Source organism: Lepidochelys kempii, chromosome 5 (assembly GCF_965140265.1).
Source record: "Lepidochelys kempii isolate rLepKem1 chromosome 5, rLepKem1.hap2, whole genome shotgun sequence".
Taxonomy (NCBI): domain Eukaryota; kingdom Metazoa; phylum Chordata; order Testudines; family Cheloniidae; genus Lepidochelys; species Lepidochelys kempii.
Genome location: NC_133260.1, coordinates 30712129 through 30737140, shown reverse-complemented (window position 1 = coordinate 30737140; position 25012 = coordinate 30712129). Strand labels below are relative to the sequence as shown.

At 41.0% G+C, this 25012-nt stretch overlaps 1 protein-coding gene across 2 annotated transcripts in view; it reads left to right on the top strand.

Annotated features, from left to right (window-relative positions):
• PAIP1 (poly(A) binding protein interacting protein 1) overlaps window positions 1–23265 on the top strand; it is a 45135-nt gene extending 21870 nt beyond the window's left edge. For both annotated transcript variants that reach the window (XM_073343892.1, XM_073343893.1), the window contains exons 5-11: window positions 198–309; window positions 1516–1641; window positions 8538–8644; window positions 14635–14752; window positions 14922–14976; window positions 16811–16904; window positions 21866–23265. In XM_073343892.1, the coding sequence (XP_073199993.1) occupies window positions 198–309; window positions 1516–1641; window positions 8538–8644; window positions 14635–14752; window positions 14922–14976; window positions 16811–16904; window positions 21866–21959 (706 nt within the window). In that variant the 3' untranslated portion in view covers window positions 21960–23265. The remainder of the gene's footprint in view (window positions 1–197; window positions 310–1515; window positions 1642–8537; window positions 8645–14634; window positions 14753–14921; window positions 14977–16810; window positions 16905–21865) is intronic.
• The last annotated feature ends 1747 nt before the right edge of the window (window positions 23266–25012 follow it).

Below are 25012 nucleotides of genomic sequence, written 5' to 3'. Positions count from 1 at the left end.
CTATTGTGTGTATGAAGTCCTATACATTCCTTCATGAATTAGTCCCTTTTTTATTGATGTACTGTATTCAATGTCCTTGAGATATTTTCTATTCAGTTTAGTAGTTCAGAGCATTATAGCGTGTTAAACAGTTAACTCTTATGAACACTAGAATTTCTAGCAGTAACTGTAGTTTGATTCTGAGGATGTTTTTGTAGGTGTCAAACGGAGTATGAAAACAGAGATCAAGCAGCAAAAGGTGATGAGGCTACTCGAAAACAATTTCATGCTTTTGTGCTGTTCCTAGCTGAACTTTATCTTAACCTCGAGGTAAGAAAAAAGTTCTGTATCATGGCCCTTTTTTGTTACTCATTTAAAATTTCTTTTTAAAAAAAAAACAGATTAAAATCAAATTTTATAAATCTTTTATGTTACTGAACCTTTAACCATCTAGGAACTTCAAAACTGATTCATTGTCATCAGAATCTCAGAAAACAACACAAGAACAAGTCATTTAGAGAATAAAAATGCTTCTAATAAATTATAATAAGAGCAGCTTTCTTAAAGTCAGTATTTGATACAGATGCTTTCTCTTTCTTTCTTAAGCTAGGGCAGACTAATCAGCATGAGGTGTCTCCTTTCTCTGTTTTGAAATGAGATTTTTGCCCGGTGAAACCACCACAATATATATTATTGTACCCAAATCCAAGAACCAGCTGATAGGGGAAGTTTCTTCCTAACTCTTATTAGTTAGAATTTGTCTTATGCCTTGAAGCATGCCAGTTCATTTTCCATATATATGAGGTTTTTTTTAAATCTTACCCTGGTGAGTTTCACAGGTTAAATGTGGTATGATTTTTAGAAAGTATATATTGCCTTTCATTGATTTTTTTAAATTTGATGCATGTTTCAAATTTCTTGAATGTTCCAATAAGTTAAGTATGTGCTTTGCTGTTTTGGAGACCTAATCACAAAATAAATGTATGTATTGCACATTAATTTGTTTATAACTAGACCTCAAAAAAGCCATTTGCTCATTTGCTGATGGCAGTCAGACAGTTTTCCCAGATGACAGCCATCAGCTCTTGCAGAGTCTAACCTTTATTTAAAAAAACAGTTTCTAGAACATTTAATTACAAAGAGAAGTTTCCAAATGTGAGGTGGAGGGGAGACAGGGCACATAATGGTGTGGTAGAAAGGTTTTTATTCTCAAGAGCTTGGGATGACCTTTGTCACTCATGAATGGGGAAGTCACAACAAGCATTTATGTAGGTCTTCCCAAACAAGTGCTAATACAATCATTATGCAATACCATCCAGCAAGTATGCTGTATGTCAAATTTTATAGAAAACCTACTTTAGAATTTTTGGGGGGAGTTTTTATTAAACTTTTTCATATTCCTCTACTTGTCAAGTCCAACTGCTGTATTATCACATTGAACTGTACAGAATTGAAGAGGGGAAACCTTTATAGCAAACTTTAGAAATAATCTGAATCTATTTTAAGTGTTCAGACATGGTTTTTGGTCATTTGTAGATTAAGGGAACAAAAGGACAAGTAATGCGAGCAGAGATCCTGCAGACTGGCCTTCGGGAATTACTGAACGCGCTTTTTTCTAATCCTGTGGACAACAATTTAATCTGTGCAGTAAAGTTACTGAAGGTAGGAAGAGTTCAGCATTCAGTGTTTTCTTTCTTTTAAAAGTGTATTGTAACTGCTACTTTTTGTAAACTTAAATGTTGATGAAATATTGCAGGTTTTGTCATAATATAACCAGATTGCCCTGCTGTATGAAAGTAAGTACTTGACCAACACTACCTTTTTATATGAAAATATAACTTCTGTGTTGAGATCAGTTAACACCAAGATATATTAAAGAAAATTGCTAGTTTAATATTTTCATGTTAAAATAGCTCCTTAAAGTGATTGCTATATTTTTGGATAGTTGCCTCTGAGATAAGGAGAGAGAAAACATTGCCTGCTAGTGATGCAAAGTGGAAGGAATTAACAATATGGCGGTTGCTATAGTTTCTGCTGGTAAACTGCAGACGATCTATAAAAGTATATTAAGAGCTGAAATCATTAATAGAATTTTATATGTAGCCATAACAAATGCAAATATGTTCATGTTTCAAAACATTGAAAAGCATTTCCTCCTTTGCACACAGAGCTCTTCTTCAGGTCTGGAAAACTTACTCAGGGTTTGTTCACATTTGCAGTGCTGCTGCAGCACAGCTGCACCACTTAGTGAAGACATTGCTTTCGCCTTTCTCCCATCCATCTGGGTACTCCACCTCCCTCAGCGGCAGTAGCTATGTTGAAGGGAGAAGCCCTCCTGTCAACCTAGTGCTGTCTACACTGAGGGTTAGGTTGGTATAACTTCATTGCATGGGGGGGTGGATTTTTCTGAGCGATGTAGCTATACTGACATAAGTTGGTAGTGTAGACCAGGTTTCTCAACCCGCGGGTCGGGACCCAAATTGGGTCTCCAGAATGTTTCCAAAGATCACATGGCAGCTCCTGTCCCAAGGGGCTGGCTGGGCTTGCCTACCTATTCCAGGCACTGCAACCTCTGGAGTCCCAGAGCCCCTCAGGTTTGGCCCAGTCATCATGACAACGGGAGTCTGGGTATGCCAAATTTGAGTGAGTGGCACTGCAACCCCATGAGCCAGGTCACAACTCCACTCTCACAAATTTGGTCCAGTCAAGGAGGCAGGTCCAAACGTGAGCTGTGCTGCATCCCCGGAAGTTGAAATGCCTGGAGCAGAGCGCCACACCCAGCCAGCCCCACAGCACAAGAGCTGCAGAAGCCATCACTGTTGGGTGAGTGCAGGGCAGAATTCAACTGAAACCACCCCAGGGCCTCTACCGCCAGACTATTTAGTGTGTCATGACAGGACATAAACATTTACAAATGGGTCCTGAGCCCAAAAAGGTTGAGAACCACTGTTGTAATAAGCCATAAATCCAGTGTCTCTATTCAGTCCATGATTTTCAGTGTCTAGCAAAGTTATGTTTCAGAGTAGCAGCCATGTTAGTCTGTATTCGCAAAAAGAAAAGGAGTACTTCTGGCACCTTAGAGACTAACAAATTTATTTGAGCATAAGCTTTTCTGAGCTACAGCTTTGTGCTCAAATACATTTTTTTAGTCTCTAAGGTGCCACAAGTACTCCTTTTCTTTTAGCAAAGTTAAGAATATAAGCTCCTACCCATCGTCCTCTTCAAAGGAGACCTACATAACACTTTCAAAAGATGAGACTCGGAGCTTACATTCAAAACTTTGCTATACACTAAAATCATGGACTAAATAGAAACACTGGATTTATGGCTTATTACAACAATCTATAGCCCACTAACAACATCCCCTCCCACCTCATCCCGCCCAGTTGCTGCTGCCTCCTCCTGTTTCCTTTCCTACCTATGGCTGGAGGGGTGTTAACAGGCCACTTTGCCTTGAATAGTCCTTTTTAAATATGCATTAACTACTTATGCTAAATAATCTGTTCCATCTTGTATTTACCTATGACGACTGATCTATACTACAGAGTTAATTGGATATAAAGCAGCTTATTTTACAGCTTTAGCTTATTACAGCTTGTAACGAGGCTGGTTCTGGCGGGACCCAGCTGAGAGTGCCAATTCAGGACAAATTGCTTAAAGCAGGGCAGTTGCAGCCCAACGTTGGGGTTTCTGTGCACACTAAGGCAAACCAAACCAGCCAAACAGAGAAGACCCACTGGCTAACCACAAGTCACACAGGCAATTCCCTTAGATACTCCAGTTTCCCAGTATCACTACCAGTGCCACTCGTTATGGGGACAAATGGTTATGAAAACCAATACCCCAGTAAAAGACAAAAGGTTCTCTTGATCCCAAAGGACCAAGCCCCAGACCCAGGTCAATATACAAATCAGATCTTACCCACAAATCACGCTGTTGCCAATCCTTTAGAATCTAAAATCTAAAGGTTTATTCATAAAAGGAAAGAAATATAGATGAGAGTTAGAATTGGTTAAATGGAATCAATTACATACAATAATGGCAAAGTTCTTGGTTTAGGCTTGCAGCAGTGATAGAATAAACTGCAGGTTCAGATTAAGTCTCTGGAGTACATCCACAGCTGGGATGGGTCATCAGTCATTTGTTCAAAGCTTCAGTGTAGCAAAGTCCCTCCAGAGGTAAGAAGCAGGATTGAAGACAAGATGGAGGAGCTGCAGCAGCTTTTTATATTCTTTTGCCATGTGGTCTCTGCTTTCTTTGTCCCAAGGAAAAGCTGTCCCTCACATGGCCTAGAAAAACCTCAGAGTTCTGTCCATAGGCAGGTCCCTGCATACCTTGCTGAGTCGCAAGGTGTGTCTGCCTTCTCTCAGTGGGTCAGTTGTATAGCTGATGGTCCTTAATGGGTCATCAAGCAGGCTAGGCAGAGCTGACACCAACTGGTCTGGGGTGTCACCCAGAAGCATAGCATAAGTTTGAAAAACAGACAGTATAGACCTAATACTTATATCTTTAAATACAAAAATGATACATGCAAAAAGATCGCATAATCATAACCAGCAAACCATAACCTCGTCTTAGACACCTTATTTGACCCCCTTTATACAAGATTTGGTGCCACTGCAGGACCTTGGTTGCAACAATGTTCTATATGGTCCCAGTTGAAGTCAATAACGTCACACAGCTAACTCTGTAAGCGACTACACTGAAATGTAGCTCCCTCTCCTGTAACTTGCCCACTACACCAACTTAATAACTCCACCTTGATGAGAGGCATAGTGCTTAGGTCAGTGTAGTTAGGTCAATGCAGTGTCAGCGTAGACACTCTCTAAGCAGACAGAAGAGAGCTCTCCCATCGGCTTAATAACACCGCCTCCAAGAGAAGCCCTCTCCTGCCAACGTAGCACTGGATTTTTCACACCCCTGAGTAACATAGTTATACCAAAGTAAGTGTGTAGTGGAGACCTTGCATAAGTTTCCCAGACATGAAGAGCTCTTTGTAAGCTCAAAAGCTTGTCTCTCTCATCAACAGAAGTTGGTCTCATAAAATACATTATTTCACCCACCTTATCTCTCTAACATCCTGAGACTGACATGGCTACAACAACGCTGCATAGAACAGTTGGAAGTTTTGGCAGATAAGTAAAGGAGCAATTGGTTGGTTGGTTTTGGTTGTGTGTTTTTTGGTTGGTTGTTTTAAAATGTAAAATTTATTTGCGTTGTTTGAGTCTGCACATAACTTCAGCAAATCATTGAGAGTCTAAGTAGTTCATCTCTAACTACTGCAATTTAAGAAAAATAAAATTTACCTTTTCTCTTGGGATGATACCTAGTTACAGCAGTAGTTGTGACATCACAAGTATAATTGGTGTTGGAGAACAGGAGATCATGTTGTTCTGAGAACTGCTTCTATGATATCATCCAGGGTTTTTGCAGCTAAAAATAAGCCAAAAACAGCCTCTACTTCAAATAGATATCCAAATTTGAATTTTATTTAAGTTTAGGCTTCTGAAACCATATTTAGGCATTTAATTAAGCAGCCTGATATTCATAGGTGCTGAGCTCCCTGTGATTTAGTTATGAGCTGACTGGGTGCTGCAGATGCTTAGCGCTTTGAAAACTCATTTCTTTAGGAACTAAATCTAGGCTTTTATATCTTCATTAAATGTCCAAGCTTGGAATTTTTGAAAATATCTACAGTAGAACTATATAAATTAAAAACGTGGCGCTCTTTTTGAAGGTTTGTTTTATGTCTGCAGCATTTAAGATTTGGGGGAGTTCAGCTTATTTAAAAAAAATAAGTAAGGGAGTATAGGCACAAAGACTTCTGTTCCTTCTGTAGCTTTTTTCGTATTTCACACTTCTTTATTCATTCTGTTTTCCAAACAGCATTTAATCTGTTTTACATAGATTTGTGGTTGAATATTTACTACACCTGATGAAAGATCCTGAGTAGTTCATGAAGTCTGTGTAGAAATACATGTTTGGCCTTTTCCATTAAGGTAATACAAATAACTCTCTGGCTTACGGTGACCATGGTTACAAGTTCTGCCCTCAGTTACAAGTTAAAACTGCTAATCAAATATTTGACTGTAGTTGGCTTATCAAATGATCTACTGTATTTTGTTATCTTTTATTTTTGAAGTCATCAGGACAAACATGCATTTCAAAATCATTCATCTAAGACAGTGGTACCAGTAGAATCGTTCTGTGTTCATCTGATCATTTGAAAGAAACATTACTATCTTTTGTTAATTGGGTATTATATGGGATTTAACTTGGCAACAATTAAGTGGCATTTTCTAACTACAGAAAATATAGCAATATAACTTTAAAAATATTTGACTTTGTATATAGTAACTATAATTTCAATTTCAGAGTAGCAGCCATGTTAGTCTGTATTCGTAAAAAGAAAAGGAGTACTTGTGGCACCTTAGAGACTAACAAATTTATTTGAGCATAAGCTTTCGTGAGCTACAACTCACTTCATCGGATGCATTCAGTGGAAAACTGTTAGTCTCTAAGGTGCCACAAGTACTCCCTTTCTTTTTATAATTTCAATGGATCCCAAAACAGTTTAAAAATATATATTGCACCAGTGAAATACAGCAGCTCTGAGGCTGGAGGTCAGCAACCAGCTAGTGTACAGTACACAATAGTGGAGGCAGGGAAAATTTTGACAAAGATCACAAGCAAATCCTGGCTCTTCTGAGAGTGCCAAGATATTGTTAATCTCTGTACACAGCAGTCAAGAAGGCCTTGATTTTTTTTTTTTTTTTTTATACTGTCAACAGTAACGTGCATAGTACTTAATTTATATTCCTGAGAGTGAAGAAGGGCCAAATCAGTCTGGTTGGGTTTGAAGTCTGTTTATTAAGTCTAGCTTTATACATGATATATTACTCAATAGACCAACATTCGCAATTGCCATACGCATCAGTCATAACTTCATTAGGAAAAAATAGATATATTACATTTTAGTAATAAGGGACAGAATTTCAAATGAGTCAAAAGTCAAAGTTTCAGGTAAGGTCTAATCTTGCTGCTTTCTTCTCTCATACTTGTAGTCGTATTGGTCTTTTGTGATTCATAGAAGTTCTAAACTTGCATACAGACTGTGTTCTTTTTCTCTTCTTTAATTTCAGATATCCTAAAAATACATTTTTTTGAAATATGGAATTTGGGAACTTAGTACCAGTTTTTTTAGCTTTCTGTCATAAATCTAAATAAATACTACATTTATTTCAGAATTTAGTTTTGAAATAACATTGAAGTTTATCCTTCTCATGGTATTTTTGCCTAGTTGCAAGACCTATGAGGTAATGTCTACACTAAGTAATTTAGGAAGAGCTCCTCATCTCCCAGTGATGTGTGGGTTTTTGGGCAAACCTAGTGATATATCTCTCTTTTTAGGGGAAATAATTATCATAAAAATTGTAAAATAGAAAAGTCTTCATTGCTTGGAAAAACACCATCAGGTTTTGTGCACATGTTTAAAGAGTGAACCTTGCGTGGCTGCTTTAAAGTCTTGTGAGGTTACTGAAGAGTTGTTTTCAAGTTGTGGTTAGTGTAAAGTCCTGAAGATAACATAAATGGCAACAGGGCTGGTCATTCAATTTCTAAGTAGCATTACAAAGTGGAAGGTTCAGTGACCAAACTCACTTTGTTTACAAAAACCAAAGACCAGCTGTTGATGAACTACCAACACAATTTAATGAGAATTCATTAACTTATATCGGAGGTGGGCAAACTGCAGCCCGCAGGACTGTCCTGCCTGGCCCAGGAGGCTTACCCCCGGCCCCTCCGCCACAGTTACGCTGCTGCGCGAGCAGCAGGGCTACGAGATCCTGCCGCTCTGAGCGGCATGGTAAGGGGGAGGCGGTGCGCGCAGCGGTGGGGGGGTTGGGTAGAAGGTCCCAGGGGGTAGTCGGGACAGGGAGCAGGGGACGGTTAGGGACAGCAGGTCCCCGGGGCAGTCAGGGAGCAGGGGGCAGTTGGATGGGGCGGTCAGGGAACCGGGTGGTTTGGACAGGGCGTGGGAGTACCAGGGGGCCTGTTGGGGGTGGGGGCGGGGGAGGGACAGGGGACAGGGAGTGGGGGGGTTGGATAGGGGGTGGGATCCAGGGGGAGGGGGGCGGGGCAGGCAGTTTGGGACAGGGGACCCCAGGAGGGGGCAGTCAGGGGACAAGGAGCAGGGGGGTTTGGATGGGTAGGGGGTTCTGAGAGGGACAGTCAGAGGGCGGGAAGTGGGAGGGGGCGAATGGGGGGCAAGGGCGGTGGCCAGGCTCTTTGGGGGGCACAGTCTTTCCTACCCGGCCCTCCATACAGTTTCGCACCTCGATGTGGCCCTCAGGCCAAAAAGTTTGCCCACCCTAACTTACGCGGTCTGTAATGTTATGAAATTAAAGACATCTAGAAAATCAAGGTTAGCTTTTCCTTTAGGGTAGTCAAATAATGTGTCTACACTTGTCACAGAATTCCATGAACCTTAACTTATTTTATGTAGTGCACTTACATGCTTTTTTATTAATAAAATATGCCTTATTTTTTTTTTTTTTTAGTTGACCGGATCAGTTTTGGAAGATGCATGGAAAGAAAAAGGAAAGACTGATATGGATGAAATGGTCCAGAGAATTGAAAATGTTGTCCTGGATGCAAATTGCAGCAGGTGGGAGGAAAAATTAGTTGATCATTAATTCTTCACTGCTTTTCTTTACTCGTGTGGGGTTTTTCTACTTATTCTTCAGAGCTGTATGTCACTTAATATTTCTGCTGTATTCAAATTATGTCAATGTACAGAATGCATTCTTTGCAGAGTTATAGTAACCTTAATGGGTCTTTGTTCTTATGGGCCATGAGGTAATATACTTTATGCTAGAACATTCCCATACAGTAAAACCTGTTTCTAAAGAATGACTGGGAAATTTGTACATGTATAAATTAGATATTTTAAGCAATTTAATATAGATTTTAACCTTGGGTATTAAAATACCTTTTCAGTGCTATACTTCTATAGTGGACTTTATAATTTTTGCTTTTGTTGAAGTAACTTTGTCAGTTACAATATTTCTTGATTTTGTTCACAGTTTACCACCTTGGTAATTTATATACCATATGCGATGGTTGGTTACTATAGAATATCATGAATATTGTATATTTCACTGCTAATATATCTCTTCAGTATATTCATTAATTTGAACCAACAGCACTTCCAAAATGTACTGTTGTGCAGAAGAGTTAAGATTAGTTTTCTAAGAGAACATTTTGGATGCTATAATTATAAGTGGCAAAACTATTCCTGCTAGAGTATCTTGCATAGAACATGTTCATTAAAGATATTGTGAGGGAGATTGACTTCGCTAGTATGAGGATTTATTGACTTTATTCAGTGTCGCTGATCATCCCCAATAATTATTCTGCCTCCACAGTACCTCCTCTGTCTCTTATGGATCTGATTAGAGGTTGGAGAAACAATGGAGGAGTGGCTGGGTAAACGTCACTCTAATACAGGGGTTCCCAAACTTTAACAACCCGTAAACCCCTTTCATTAAATTGTGAAATCTCGTGAACCCTCTCCTAAAAATTAATATTTCCAGGGATTTAAGTTTAAATTTCCTCAGTGTGATGGATACGCTTGCTTTGCTCTGCATAGCTCTTGCAAGTCTGGAACCACTGGAGAAAGATAAAGTCTCAGGTCTGGTTCAGCATCAAGTCTGTTTCTGTATTTGGTTTTCAGATGTGTATATGAGGAAAATGCTTTCTCACATAAGTATGTTGTTGAAAATGGTAACAAAACTGTAATAGCTTTTTCTGCCAGAAGAGGGTACTAGTTTCTTAAACTCAGCCAAAAGTTGATTAATGACAGATTTCTGAAACTCCTTTTCAGTTCGTAATCACAGGAGATCTCAAACAATTTCTCTTTTTCTCAGTATTCAATATGTGTGTTGAGAAAGTGGTATCATCAGAAGGGTTATGAATCCAGTCATTATCGCCTGACATAGCTGGAAAATTGTGCAAAGTCCTTTTAGGTGTGCAGTTATATTGGTTTTAGTGCACTGATCCAACTGAAGTTTATGTTCTGCCAGGAAGTCATGAAGAGTACTGAAACACTCAGTTTGATTGTTTTTCAAACAACTTTCCCAGAACTGCAACTTTTTTTTTATCATGGATTCAACTCGCTCTTGCACATTGAAAACATTATACTGAGGCCTTGAAGAGATAAATTTAGGTAATTAATTCTTGAGAAAATATCTGCGAAACAAGCTAGGTTCTGGAGCCAGACGTTATTTTCCATACAGCTGGCAAGGTGGAAAGGGTGGCTGTTGAAAAAAACTAGGATTTCCATTCTAAGCTCAAACAAGCGCAAAAGGATTTTGCCCCATGAGAGCCATCTAACTTCGGAGGGGGTCAACGGACAATTGTGTATATTACCCATTTCTTCACAAAGTATGTGAAATATTCTGGAATCTGTTGGCCATCATTTTATGAAATTCACCATTTTCACTGCATTATCCAGCATTTCCTTCAGTCCCTCAGGCATGTGTTTTGTTGCAAGGGCTTGTCTATGGCTACTGCAATGAGTCCAAGAGACTTTTGATGCAACCTTTTTTGTTTGATCTACAAATCTAGTATACTTGCCCGTCACTGATGTGGCCCCATCAGTGTAAATGCCTAGGCAATGAAACCAATCTATTTCCTTTTCTTGAAAATATGCATAAGTCAGATTGAAGATCTCTTTTCCAGTTGTACGTTCTTCCAATGGTCAGCAAAACAACAAGTTTTCTTCAACCATAGCTTCATTCACATAACGTACAAACCACAGCAAAATAGCTAGATTATCTACATCAGTTGATTCATCCAACTGTATAGCATAATATGGACTATATTTCACTCTATGTACCATTGTAGTCTCTACATTATTTGAGATGTCATTAATTCTTCGTGACAATGTATTATTGGCAAAGGTGTCAATCCTTTTTGCAGCCTTTTCTCTGAGCATGCAATGAACTACATCTTTTATACATGGACCAATCAAGCTGTCTGCTATGGTATGGGCTTCTGATGCTTTTGCTACTCAGTAGCTCATGCAGTATGATGCTTCAAGTGCATTTGCATTATCAGTACTTGCTTTGGTTATAAAACTGGTAATGTCACTTTTCCTCTCAGCTAATTTTCGCTTGAAAAAATGAATAGGCTTGTCGAGTTGTGCAGGATGCCTAGTTTCTAAATGGCTCCGAAGTAAAGAAGGTTTGAGGCTGCTGTTTGTTGAACATCACCACAAATTACACACAGTGGTTTTGGACATTCTTGATCACCAATGCAAGTAAAGTCATATTTTATATAATCATTGTCATATTTTCTTTTCTTTGTAAGTGACTTTCCAGGACCATCATGATCATTAGACTTAGATTTTCCACAGTGTGGACTTGAGGAAACACTAGCTGATTCTTGTGTCTTTACACTTTCCTTTTTCAGCCACTTATCCATTGAACTTGTGTACAAAATATTTATTGTGTTGTAATAAAAATAACAGATAGAATGCTAACAACCAACAAACTAGAAAATGAGAAGATTCACTCATGTCTCACTGAAGCAAAACAGCTCTCCAGAGAGAATGACTTAGTATCGAATTACTAAGGCACCTTAATGCTGCTACACTGGCTACAATGTGGTTCCAGCTGGTTTGGCGCTCAAACCCCTTTTCTTCCACCACTAGGGCCATTCCTAGGGGGGTGCCCCATGAGGGACAAATTAGCCTGGATCACCCCCTCACATATAGCATGGCCCCTGCTCACTCTGCCCTTTATGCTGCCCAAGTTCCCCTGTTGGCCAAGGATTCGAGCTGCCACCTGCGCGTCTGGGGTCCCAGCTGCTGCCCTGCCCACCACGGGGCTCAGGCTGCTGGCCCTTCGCGGGGGTCTGGGCTGCCGGCTCTGCCCTCCACGGGGCTTGGGCTGCTGGACCCCATTGACTGGGACTCAGGCTGCCCGCTCAGCGCTCCACTGAGCTCGGGCTGCCAGTCCCTGCTGACCACTGGGGCTTGGGCTGTTGGCCCCAACTGCCCAGCCCCTCACTCCCTGGGTCTCGGGCTGTCTACCCTGCAACTGGGTCCCGTTTGCTGCCTCCCATGCCCGGCGTCCTCTGGCCACCATTAGAGAAATTTTTCTGGCTACCCCCTGTAATATGGTGCGAACCCCCAGGGGTGTGCGAACCCCAGTCTGGGAACCACTGCTCTACTACATTCAGCTTCAGGACTTCCACAGAGAAATCTGGACAGGAGTTTATTCCATCCCTCTGAGTTCACAGATCACAGAATATCAGGGTTGGAAGGGACCTCAGGAGGTAGTTCTTCCAAGGCTGCTATTACACAGCCATGGTGGGACCCAGACAATTGCAGCAGGTGTCCTGTCAGAGAGGAAGGCCAGTGGATCAGTAGTTGTCCTTGCAGGAACCTTGTTGCTGCTCAGTAGCATCTGTGGCAGGTATTACACCTGAGAGCTTCTGGCTTTGCATGGAAGGAGATTCATTTTTGTAGATACCCCAAGATCACTGGGAATGGGAGGACCTACAGCCTCAAAAATCCATGGTAACCAAAGCCTCTCTCACCAGAGGAAAAAGTCAAAGGTAAATTCAGATAAGTGAATGTTGTTGAGTTTTCATCCCCCCAGCTTTCTTATGCAGGCTTTTCGGTGGGAGGGGTAATAATGAGTGAAATTGCCCTGTTGATGTAAAATCACTGACGGCAATGCTGACATGAAAGAGAATGTTACAGACTCTGCTTGATTCACTCTTGCGGCAGGTTTGATATTTTACTGGAAACGGAAGTATTGTCTGTTGTGTATCATCTTTTCAATTATCTATTGAACTCTGAGGGAGAAAAGCAAATCCCTGATCTTGTGCCTTCTGTAGATCTAGTTGAGAGAAAGTATAAAGAAAAGTATAAAATCACCTCACTGCATCCAGATCCTGACGGGAAAAGAGAATTTATCCGAAATAAATCCCGGAACAAAACAAATCTGAAGGATTTATTGTCTTCAAGGTTCAACTGTATATTAAAAAAAAACAAACATGTCCTCCAGTTACCCAGTACTGTGACCACCTGAACATAATTGGATTTTTTTGTTCTGTTGCACGAACTTTATGGCTGTTAAGCCACTTCACGCAAATCAAAAGCCTTTGTAGTATCTTGGATTTTGCTTACTATTAACACTCAACTTTAAATAATTTGTGAGTTGTTACTTTTCATGATTTTATCATGCTGTATGCTCATCAGTAATTTTTTTTTAGAACAAGTGAGCTTTGAAATATGACATTTAATTTTTTTCTGTCATTGCACATATTTCATTGCCATTGATGGACTTACAATATCTTCCTTCACAAAAATAGGTAAGGGGAAAAATGGACTGTAAGCGATACTTTCAGGTATAAGTCCAAAATGATGATGATTAAGTTAAACAACTAAAATTTTGGGAAAGATTCCTCCAGCCTAGACAGTCATACAGTAAACATCTGGGAAAATTTCATGTTACTCATAAGAAGCGTAATGGGAACAGGATGATGATGACTGTTCTCGTATTCTCTTATCATCATGTTCCTATTACGCCTCCTATTATGGCATTTAGGGCAGTGATGAAGCTCCTCCACTCCTGTCTGTTTCTGGCAAGTCTTTCAGTTGTTCCCCAGCTGTGCCCCAGATTTTTCAGCTCGGCTTCCACAGCGCTTCGCCATGTTGTTTTCAGGCAGCCTCGTTTCGCTTGCCTTCAGGTGTCCATCTTCTTGCTACTGTGGTGATGGAATCAGTTTCCATCCGAAGCACATGACCGATCCATCTGCAATGCCTCCTGGCAATGATGGTGCTCAGATCCTCGTGGCTGCACTGTGTCAATAGATCTTGGTTTGAGATTGTTCTGGGCCAAAAGATACGGAGGATTTTTCTGAGACAGGTTGTATGGAACGAAGACAGTTTGGGCGTGTCACACTTTCTCATTCCCCAAGAACAGTACATCCTCTAATTTTATAAATAGCTACTTACTTATAAATGTAATAGTTTTTTGTTCTTTGTTTCATATTGCACGTATAAGTGGATGTGCTAGCTAAAATAGGGAGGGAACTTGGCATTTGTAATTGTATTTTGCAACGCATAAGAAGCGAGTAAAGATGTAAAACATCATTTGAATGTATTGATATTATGTATACTGTTTAGTCCTACATAAGTGGAAAATGTAATATCCTGGGGGACGATATTTAACATGTCAATGTGATTCTCTTGCACACTTGTTTTCTGTAATTGATTACGTTATACAATCAGAATTACTTCACTGCATCCGTGGTAAGAAACTAGCTCGCATATGTGTTCATTCAAAATCAATTGTGGTGGCAAAATAGATAGATTTTCTAAAACCATTTTACTGTAGATTTGTTTAGTAACTGCTAGAGTTTTGATATCTTACTGGTTTTTTAACCCTTTCTCTTCCCCCTACCTTTAGCTATAAATGTGTGTGAAACATTCTCTTTTAATTATTTTAAGGGACTTTGACTTAAATTGTAGCATATGCAGTGTTACAGAGATGTTGGATTGTAAAGAATCTTGTTTGGTTTTTTTTTACATTTTAATACAAAGTACTTAAGCAGTTCTTGGTGCTTTTTGTCTGTTTGCAGAGATGTAAAACAGATGCTTCTGAAACTAGTAGAACTACGCTCAAGTAACTGGGGTAGAGTTCACGTAACCTCAACATATAGGGAAGCAACACCTGAAAATGACCCCAACTATTTTATGGTATGAATATACTCAGAAACATCAATTGTTCAAGTTGATGTATTTTCGTAAAGAAATGCATAGAAATTTTGTTAACCTTGATAGATGTTCTGGAAGTAGTAAAGGCAATGAACAATTATCCTGTTTATATTAAATACGTATATAATTGACTGTGTCATTTCAATTTTAGAATGAACCAACATTTTACACTTCTGATGGTGTTCCTTTCACTGCAGCAGATCCAGGTATGTCTCCAGCTTAGCATAGTCATTTTCCTAAGAAAAATATAGCTAAGGGTACGTCTACGCTACTCACCGGTTCGGCGGGTAGTGTTCGATCTATCAGGGATCGATTTATCGCATGTAGTGTAGACATGATAAATTGATCCCCAATCACACTGCCGTCGAGTCCGGTACTCCACCGCGGCGAGAGGCGGAAGCAGAGTCGACGGGGAAGCAGCAGCAGTCGACCCTGCGCCGTGAGGATGCGAGGTAAGTTGACTTAAGATGCGTTGACTTCAGCTATGCTATTCTCGTAGCTGAAGCTGCGTACCTTAGGTCGATCTCCCCCTTCATCCCCCCCCCAATGTAGACCAGGCCTAAGTTGAGGAGGCCCTGTCCAAATAGGCACAAAACAATTTTTAAATAATGGAATTAGTGCAGTTTCAATGGCAAGTAGCGTGAAGACAGTAAAGCAAACAAGTGATTGAATCCTTCCAGTGTGCCTGCAGATGGGGACCAGAGAAAAAACAAAGCTCTTCTTATATCACTCCCTCTGTAAAGGGGGAGAGCTGGCTTATCCTGCTTTGTTGTTTTTCCTGTTTTCTAGCTAATGGAGAAGGAAAAAAGCCATCTTGTATTTTATGTGCACTCCTTATTCTCCTCTCCTAAATTTAGCAGCAACTTTCTCCTGTGACATGATCTGTTATTGCTGGGAGAATTTTATCCTGAAAAGAGCTGAACTAGGTCTAAAGAACCCATTATGGCTTGGGCAGACATGACTCCGACTCTGAAAGAGATATGAGGCAAGCCGCAGTGGGGGGGGTGGTTGTTAGTGGGTTATAGATTGTAGTAATAAGCTATAAATCCAGTGTCTCTATTTAGAGTCTGGGTGCTAAGACCAGGACACATCAACTCAAAGCAGCACCTGACCCTGCCAGAACAACAGATGCAAAACCTGCAGACATATCACCACTGCTACAATGATCAACACCCTCCACAACATACTTTTCTTGATCCATGAGTCCTTCACATGTGGTCTACTGCATCCACCGCACTAAATGCCCCAATAGCCCCTATGTGGGTGAAACCAGACAGTCATTATGGTCTTGAATAAATTCACACAAGAAAATGATAAAAGACAAAAACATCCTATCACCTGTGCGTGAACGCTTTTCACAAAGGGATCACTCTATCCATCCTCATCCCCAAAGGAAACTTGCAGAGCACTTACAAAAGACGAGCTTGGGAGCTTAAATTCATAACTTCACTGGACACTAAAAATCAGGAACTGTATAGAGAGACTGAATTTATGGCCTAATACAACAATCTATAACCCACTAACAACCCCTCAGCTGCTTCCCCCTCCCCCTCTTCCTTTCCTCCCTGTGACTAGAAGGGTGCTAATGGGCCACTTTGTCTTGAATGGTCCCTTGAAATATGTGTCAACTATGCTAAACAAAATGTGTTCCATTTTGTATTTAGCTGTGACATTTTGAGTATATTTCCCGGGCCTGAAGAAGAGCTCTGTGTAAGCTTGGAAGCTTGTGTGTCTCACCAACAGAAGTTGGTCCAGTAAAAGATACTACCTCATCCACCTTGTCATTAATATCTTGGGACCTACACAGCTATAACACTGCATGCAACATTTGAAATTAGAAAGGAAGATCACTTTTCTGCAGTATACATATCTCATTGTTTATAGAGTCTAATAAAAAGGCCATGTTCATACTGTATCATTGGGTGCTGGACTAATCTTACTCTATTTTAAATTACATTCTAATTTTACAAGACCTCTGAGAAACGTTCATATGTTAAAAGTAGACTATGTATAAACTTACAATATTTTTTTCTTTTGTAGATTATCAAGAGAAATATCAAGAGTTGCTTGACAGAGAGGATTTCTTTCCAGATTATGAAGAAAATGGAACAGACTTATCAGGGGCTGGAGATCCGTATGTTTTGTTTTAGTCTGATACTTTTGCTCAAAAATGTCTAAGTTGCATTTCAGTTTTTTGTTTAAGTTTTTATTGATTTTTTCATAAAGAAGCACAGTGAAAAGTTCAAAAAGGTACATGCCTTATAGCTTGGATATATTTCCAAATATAACAAGCTTCATGGGATCTATAAAAGATTTATGTAATTTGACAGTTTGTCAAAGCTGCAAGACCAGACAATACTACATAGACATAACATGTTTGGGTGGGGGTAACAGTAATAAAATATGAGAAAACATGCATGAATAGGGAGAAGAGAGAAGGATGAGGTGAGGAGGGGTAGGTGGAATGGAGGTCTGGCATTCTTAGAGCCATCCAAGAACTAATTTTACAAAAAAATGGAAGAGTATAGTCTTATGCCCAGAATAGAGCACTGCAGTTTTGAGAATACAGGCCCTACACAAAATACAAAGCATCGTATTGAGGGTTATGGTAGACTAAAGTTGGGGAGTTCTGAACATCTTAAGTTGGAAAATCAGTATTTATTTCCACAGCAGTGTTACCTTGGCTGCATTGTACAAACTACATATAATTAATTAAACACAAAAAACTACAGAACACTAATGATCCAAAGTCAAGTACTCCAAAGTTAGGAAATGCCAGAATTAAAGTTGCCTGTTCAACCTTAATTTGGTCTCCTTCTATGTCTGCATTATGATAGTCTTTAATTACATCATCCCATACTGTTTTTTCCCACAGAACCCCTGCCTCATTCAATGCACATGCTGAACGACATTCACTGAATGAGCTACCATTCAGTATTTCATTTTATCCTCATTGTTCAGTATAGCCCCATGCCTTATTAACTGCATGCTGTTCAAACTCTGCTCTGCATACAGAATTACTAACTTTCTCATTGGCTTTTGTATAGTGCTTATGACTATAATATCTGAACGCTTCACAAAGGTATGTCTCTTCACAACACTCCTGTGAGTTGTATGGGTATTATCCCCATTTTAGAGATGGAGAACTGAGGCATGGAAAGACTAAGACCAACCAATTTTGGGTGCCTAGTATGAGATGCCTAGACCTGATTCTCCCCCCCCCACCCCCGACCCTCTCAAGTATTTAGCATTCTAGTATTTCACTTGTTCAGAGCACAGCCCCCGTTGACATCAGTTTCAGCTTGAGTGCTTGGCACTTCTACAAAACAAACCCCACAGTCTCAAGTCAGACACCCAGAAAATGATGAACACACAGTTAGTGGCCACCTGTGAAAAATCTGGTTTAAGGGACTTGCCCAGCTTCACATAGGAACTCTGTAGTAGAGGCAGAGAGAGAATCTAATTCTCCAAGGTAGCATTCAAATGCCTTAATAGTGAGACAGACCATCCTTTGCCTTCCTGCAGGCCATTGCCTCAGTCAGTACACACCTTTCAGCTTCTGCAATGAATGAGGTGTGGCAGACTTACAGTCAGTAGCCCCCATCAGACAACCTTGATTCATTCCCAGATCTATCTTGTGCACTGAATGAGATGGGTCATGTGGAAAAAAGAGTATGTTTTCATGTAATTATTAGACTACTCATAATGCAAACGAACAAGACAACTGAATTAAGGTTGCAATCTTTCATATGTCAGCAAATTGGAGACCAGTTTGTCCATCTCAAACTTATGTACTTTATATATTCGTTCATAAGCTGAATTTTTTTAGTATAAAAGGGAAGCACCAGAGAAGGGGGTCGGCTTATGAATGGGTATAGAGGGGGGGAGAGGTGGGACACAGCCCCTCCCCCCAACAGAGGGGGCAAGGAGAGGCAGCAGAGCCAGAAGGGAAGAGGCGGGGCCAGAGTCTCTCCGCTTCTAGCCACGCTGTTCTCCCCCCAACCTCCGAAGCAGCTGCCGCTGTGCTGCTCGACCCCACCCACCAGAGCAGGCTGTGGCTGCGCCACCCGGCCCACTGGAGCACACTGTGGCCGTGCCGCCCGGCCCAGCCCGCTGGAACATGCTGCAGCCACACCACCCGGTCTGGCCCACCGGAGCAGGCTGTGTCCGCACTGCCCAGCCTGCCAGAGCAGCTCCAGCCAGGCCAGACACATCCTCCTGTAGCCCTCTCCCCAATAAGGTGGGAAGGGATGGGATGAGGAGAGGTGGGGGTCCCAGACTAGGGGTGGGGTCATGTGGGGGGGTGGTCACAGGGGTTACTCCCCTGACCCCCAGCTTCTCCCCCCAGAAATATTTCCCCACCAGTTGCTGTCCCGGCCCGTCGGGGTAAGCAGCTGGTGTTCCAGGACACTTTGTTTACTTAGGTTTACCTCCGTGCCTGCAGACACTTGAGGTAAACAAACCATCTCGGACTGCCAGTGGCTTATCCTGGTGGCCTAGGAGCCAGAGTTTGCTGACCCCTGAATTATAGGGTTAGCTTATGAATGGGTCATAAAAATTTTCCATTTTTACTTATCCATCTTGCAGGGGGGTCAGTTTATAAATGAACCAGCTTATGATAGAGTAGATATGGTACTGTTTTTTTCTGAATAAGGTTGTTTAATTAGTATTTGTTTGGGGAAATGGTGTGTATTTGAGAAAGACAATGTCAATCGATAATGGTCAGACTCCTCTTGTACTCTGCTACAAGTTGGGCTGCAGCTCTGTAGCACAGCTGGCTTCCATTTCTGTAACACTTGGACACTACATTCTGTGGTAAACTTCAGGTAAATTTTAAAAAAAGCTTTTATTGAATTTAACATGGAAAGGAATAATAAGTGCAATATCCCTTGAATTTAGTTTAACCCTGAATTTTATGGTATCACTACATTTTCAGTTTTCTACAAACGTTAATGACAGTGCATTACTACACTGTTGCTGGCGGCTTTTTCCATTCATGAGGTAACAGTTGAGGCTTTTCGGAACACAGGGGTGTGTGGGAGTAGGGTTTGGTTGTTAGTCTCCGTGCTTTCCTTCTAGAAAAAAGGGATACATCCAGTACTTAACAGCAGCCAGCCACTCCGCTGCCCTCAGAGCAGTAACCACTACTGAATGAAACTGATAGACATGGCCATTAGCTGGAAGTTTTTATTACAATGAGAAACAGTGAAATAATTAAGTCTTGACTTTGTCATCAGGTTTCAGGGCTTTACCCACTGATTTCAATGAATTTCATGTGTCTCAAATACATTGTTACAGACTCTCTGCAGGCTTGGGGAGACAACACTGAATTCCTTTCAATTCAGTTTGCATTTGGAAGGTTTTTTCACAACCCAAAAGGCTAGAAATGACAGCTTAAACGCTGATTCTGCATTGAGAACTGTTGGCTGCCCTGAGGCCCACTGACCTCAGTGGGGCTCTAAGGGTATGTCTACACAGCAAAGAAAACCCTGTGCCTGGCCTGTGCCACCCGATTCAGGCTCGTGGGGCTCGGGCCGCAGGCTCTTCATTGCTGGATAGGCTTCTGGGCTCAGGCTGGAGCTTGGGCTCTCGGACCTGTGGGGTGGGAGAATCCTAGAGCTCGGTCTCCATCCTGAGCCCCGAAGTCTGCACAGCAATGAAACAGCCCTGCAGTCCTAGTCCTGTGAGCCCATGTTGACTGGAAGGGGCCAGGCACAGGGTTTTCTTTGCTGGGTCGACCTATCCTTAATGGGTACACAGCTCCACCTGCATGGTCTGTGTTGCAGGACCAGGGTCTTAGATTATACTGAACAATATTGCATCAGTAGTTGGTTTAAGTAGCAAATTTTGAAGCTGTGGAATCTGAGTACACAAGACCTAATAATCGGCTTTCTAGACTCCTAATGGGACAAATTAATTTGTCATGATATATGAATAAAAGTTAGATACAGTATTTGAGCTGGGAAATTGACATGTCATTTTGTTACCTTAGAGACTAACAAATTTATTAGAGCATAAGCTTTTGTAAGCTACAGCTTACTTCATCGGATGCAACTCACAAAAGCTTATGCTCTTATAAATGTGTTAGTCTCTAAGGTGCCACAAGACCTCCTTTTCTTTTTATGGATACAGACTAACACGGCTGCTACTCTGTAACCCGTCATTTTGTTAGTTATGCATATAGATCGGGGTGGGCAAACCTTTTGGCCCAAGGGCCACGTCTGGGTGGGGAAATGCATGCAGGGCCATAAATCTAGGGCTAGGGCTGGGGCAGGGGGTTAGGGTGCAGGAGGGAGTGTGGGCTGTGGAAGGGGATGAGGTGAGCAGGAAGGGGCTCAGAGCAAGGGGTTGGGGCAGAGGAGGGGTGCGGGGTGTATGAGGGGGCTTAGGGAAGGGGGTTGGGTGCAGGAGGGGGTGCAAAGTGCAGGATGGGGCTCGGGGCAGGGGGTTGGGGTGCAGGAGGGGCTCATGGCAGGGGTGCAAGGAGGAGTGCGGGAGGGGGCTCAGGGCAGGGGTTGGGGTGCAGGAGAGGTGCGGGGTGCAGCAGGAGGCTCAGGGCAGGGGGTTGGGGTGCAGGAGGAGTGCAGCAGGGAGTTAGTGCAGGAGGGGTTCAAGGTGCGGGCTCCGGCCCGGCGCCGCTTACCTGGAGCGGCTCCAGGGTGGCAGCAGCACGCAGTGGGGCTCAGACAGGCTCCCTGCTTGCCCTGGCCCCGTGCTGCTCCCGGAAGCAGCCGGCACCATGTCCCTGCAGCCCCTGGGGGAGGGGCGCAGAGGGCTCCACATGCTGCCCCCGCCTCTGGGTACCTCCCCCGAAGCTCCCATTGGCCACAGTTCCCGGTTCCCAGCCAATGGGAGTTGGGGGGGGGGGGGGCAGTGCCTGTACTGAATCTTATAAACTGAACAGATATGTCAAACCTCCAAGGATCTCCTAAGCACTACAGGAAATAGTTTTGGTTATTCACTATCCACTTTGTTACCAAACATAGTCCCAACATGGCAGTGTATTGTCTGGTGACCTTCACTTTTTCTTTTTCGTAAAAGAAAACAGTACAAATATAGCCTAACAGCAAATTTTTTAAAAAAATTTTTTTGTAGGTACTTTGATGACATTGATGATGAGATGGATCCAGAAATTGAAGAAGCATATGAAAAATTCTGCTTAGAATCGGAACGTAAGAGAAAACAATGAGATGTTATGCACAATATTAGCATAATAAAGCAGTTTAGGTATGATTAGTAAACAGGGAAAACCAAGAGAACTTGTCACATGTATACCAAATTAAGGATGTTGAGTTTCTCTGAGTATTAAAGTTATGCAATTTCCATTTTGTTAAACTGAATCTGCCAAAAATTGTAAACTTATGCCCTGTAACTTAAAATGTTGTGTATATATCATAGTTTATTTTATGTACAGTTAAATGAACAATGTTTTGGCTGCAATAAAATTGTTTTGAGAAGTATCACATGGAAATAAAATTTTACTAACTGGGAAATGTCCCATTTAAAATGCTAAATTTACCTTGGAAGAAATGAAAACCTTGAGTTAAAAATAAATTGCTCACTTATTTTAGTATACACTAGGATTGCCTCACCCTTTTTATCATACAGGAGTTTTCTGATATTACATATTTTTAGGTTAGGAAACTCAACTGCAGATGGGTAGATTTTTTTAAATGTGTATCACAATCATGAAAAAAGCTAGTTGTTTTTTTTTTCCCAACGTGTGTGGCGGTATTTGGGGTTCGTTTCTGGAATAAACATTTTTAATATGTGACATCATTAATACGCAAGCACTGCTTTGGAAGCCAGGTGCTTTAAGGACACTTGCCTATTTTCAACTTTTACAAGCAGAAGCTTCTGCTAAATATTTTTGCATTCTTCTACAAGAATACATTAATGTAACTAGGTTTTAGCCCATGCTCTACAACGTGTGCAGCTTTGAATCTATGTATTCTTGAATGTGATTAACATGATTAACATGTCTACCCTTCTGAGAGAGCCCCAGGACACTTCTTATTCCTCTAATTAATTTATACAATTTATTGTGTTGATTCTGTAGTTTGGTTTGTATCAATTTTTATATTTCAGATATATTAACAAATTCTGAAGTCAACTGCTGCTTGTCTCCAATCTAATAATTTGTTTTGTAGTTTTTCTGAAATACCCAAAGACAATTCTTATTATTGCCTATAATTCAGTTGTAGTGGTTCATGCTATTTGGTATTGGATAGATGAAGTAGAACCCATTACCAACTCAAAATGCATATGTTTCCAACTTCCCAAGAAGTAAGTAAAATAGCTTATGTAAAGAAAACACATGTTGTAAATATGCATGTAAATAGTTCTGTTAATATTGCACTGTAATACCTTTGGTACAATAATTTGTGTCCGCTAATACTGTTAACATTGACTACATTTTCTTGCTGTTTGTTTAGCATATTAGTTTAGATTAAGTTTTGAAAAATAAAATTTAACTAGCTTTGTTTCCTTTGGAATATTTTCATTGTGCTTTTCTTTTCCTGGTTTCAAAAAAAAAATTTGATTAGAATTTTTTGTTTCCCCAGTTTATTTTAACAGTATCTGTGTACCCAGTGCCTAATGCTGAAACAACTTACTATCTCATATTCAAGCATTTATCAAATTATACTTTCAAGAAAGCAGCAAATTAACATTTTTTGATTACACAACTGGACTGAGAATTTTTTTCTGTAATACAGATTTGAAAAGCAAATTCATAAAAGGAAAATACATATATACAGGTACAGTATTTGCATTTAAAAATGTCCATACACAATCTGGAATTTGTAGGTAAGAGTAGATTAAATTTCCCTTACACATCTATTCTGCACATTTTCATGTACAAGTACATCACCAGAGAAATAATATAACTAGATCCATCAAAGCAGTTTTCTTGAAAAGAACATTTCATCCAAAACCAATTTGTTTTAACACCTCTCCCCCAATTATTTTTTTAAATCAGACCTTTATCATGGTCTCAGTTTGGGGCAAATTGCACCTGTATTTTCCCCTTAATGGTCCAGCAAGGGTATCCACTCTCAGGCTTCCTGTTTCCCTGGCTGCTGCCTCTCTTGGATGGAGACCTGTCTCTCTCTCCCTTCTGACCAGGATATTCCCAGGCTGAACTGTTCCCTGCCTTCACTGAGTTATTCTCAACTAAAGATCGGCTGCCTAAGCAGGCTTCTCTGTCAAGAAAAGTTTAGTCCATTCTTTATACAGTTCAGGGGTCTTTGATCTGGAGTTTTCCAGGAAAAGGTAATCAATAGACAATGGGTTTTTCTCAAGGCGCAAGCTTCAAAAGGATGGACTCAGAGCTAGGTCATTGCATTCCCCTGTCCCCCAGTATTTCCTAGGAAATCCACTTCAACACATATTGTCCTAAAAAGTCCTTTGACATTCCTGATCCTTTCCAGAGATTGCATTAGTCAGTCTCCGAGAGAAGTTACGTACAATTCCACAATAACGTATACACAATTACATTTTTAATACAGGAAACCCCAAACTTAATTCAAGTGTTTATCTTATTTGTTATATCTGTCACAATAATAGTCTCTCACATGGGGAGGGTTAAAGTAAGTTTTAAACTGATTTTCCTGTTTTCTCTTGTCCCTGTCCCTGCTACTGGATGTAAGCGGGAGGCTTCCAAGCTGATGACTTCACTGGTAGAAACCAGCAGGCAGCTGAGTAGTGTTCCAGTTGCTAGCCTAACTCACTAACCAGTCTGTCAAAATTCCTGTCTGCTACTTTTTTTTTTTTCTTTTTAAATAGGCCAGCTGGGGAGTGAGAACAAGGGGTAGCAGAGCCCTATCAATTAATTTTGGAGAATTCAAAACCTACCTATTTTCTTCAGAGGTTGGAGGAAGCTATGCAGTAGTGTTGCTTGGAAGACTTATTTCTTTAGGACCACAATGAGTGGTGAAGGAAGGGCCTTTATCTTGAGCTGCCTGTTTCTATGTAAGTTTTATACCACATTCTTCACTATGTTGTTGTTTTATCCAGCAACAATGTTTTCTTGGTCTCTGGCTGCTCTTCTAGCATGTGACTGTACGGTAAGAGAAGAATCTGTTGCTGCCACTGCCACTACAGAGTTGACTCAAGAAAGCCACCCCAGCCACAGTCACTGATTCTCTAGAGCTGCTGGTCAAGACTCTTGAGCACCTGACATTGGCTCTGTTTTCTGGCTCTCCTCCCCACTCCTCAATGTCTGTATATGTGTATGACTTT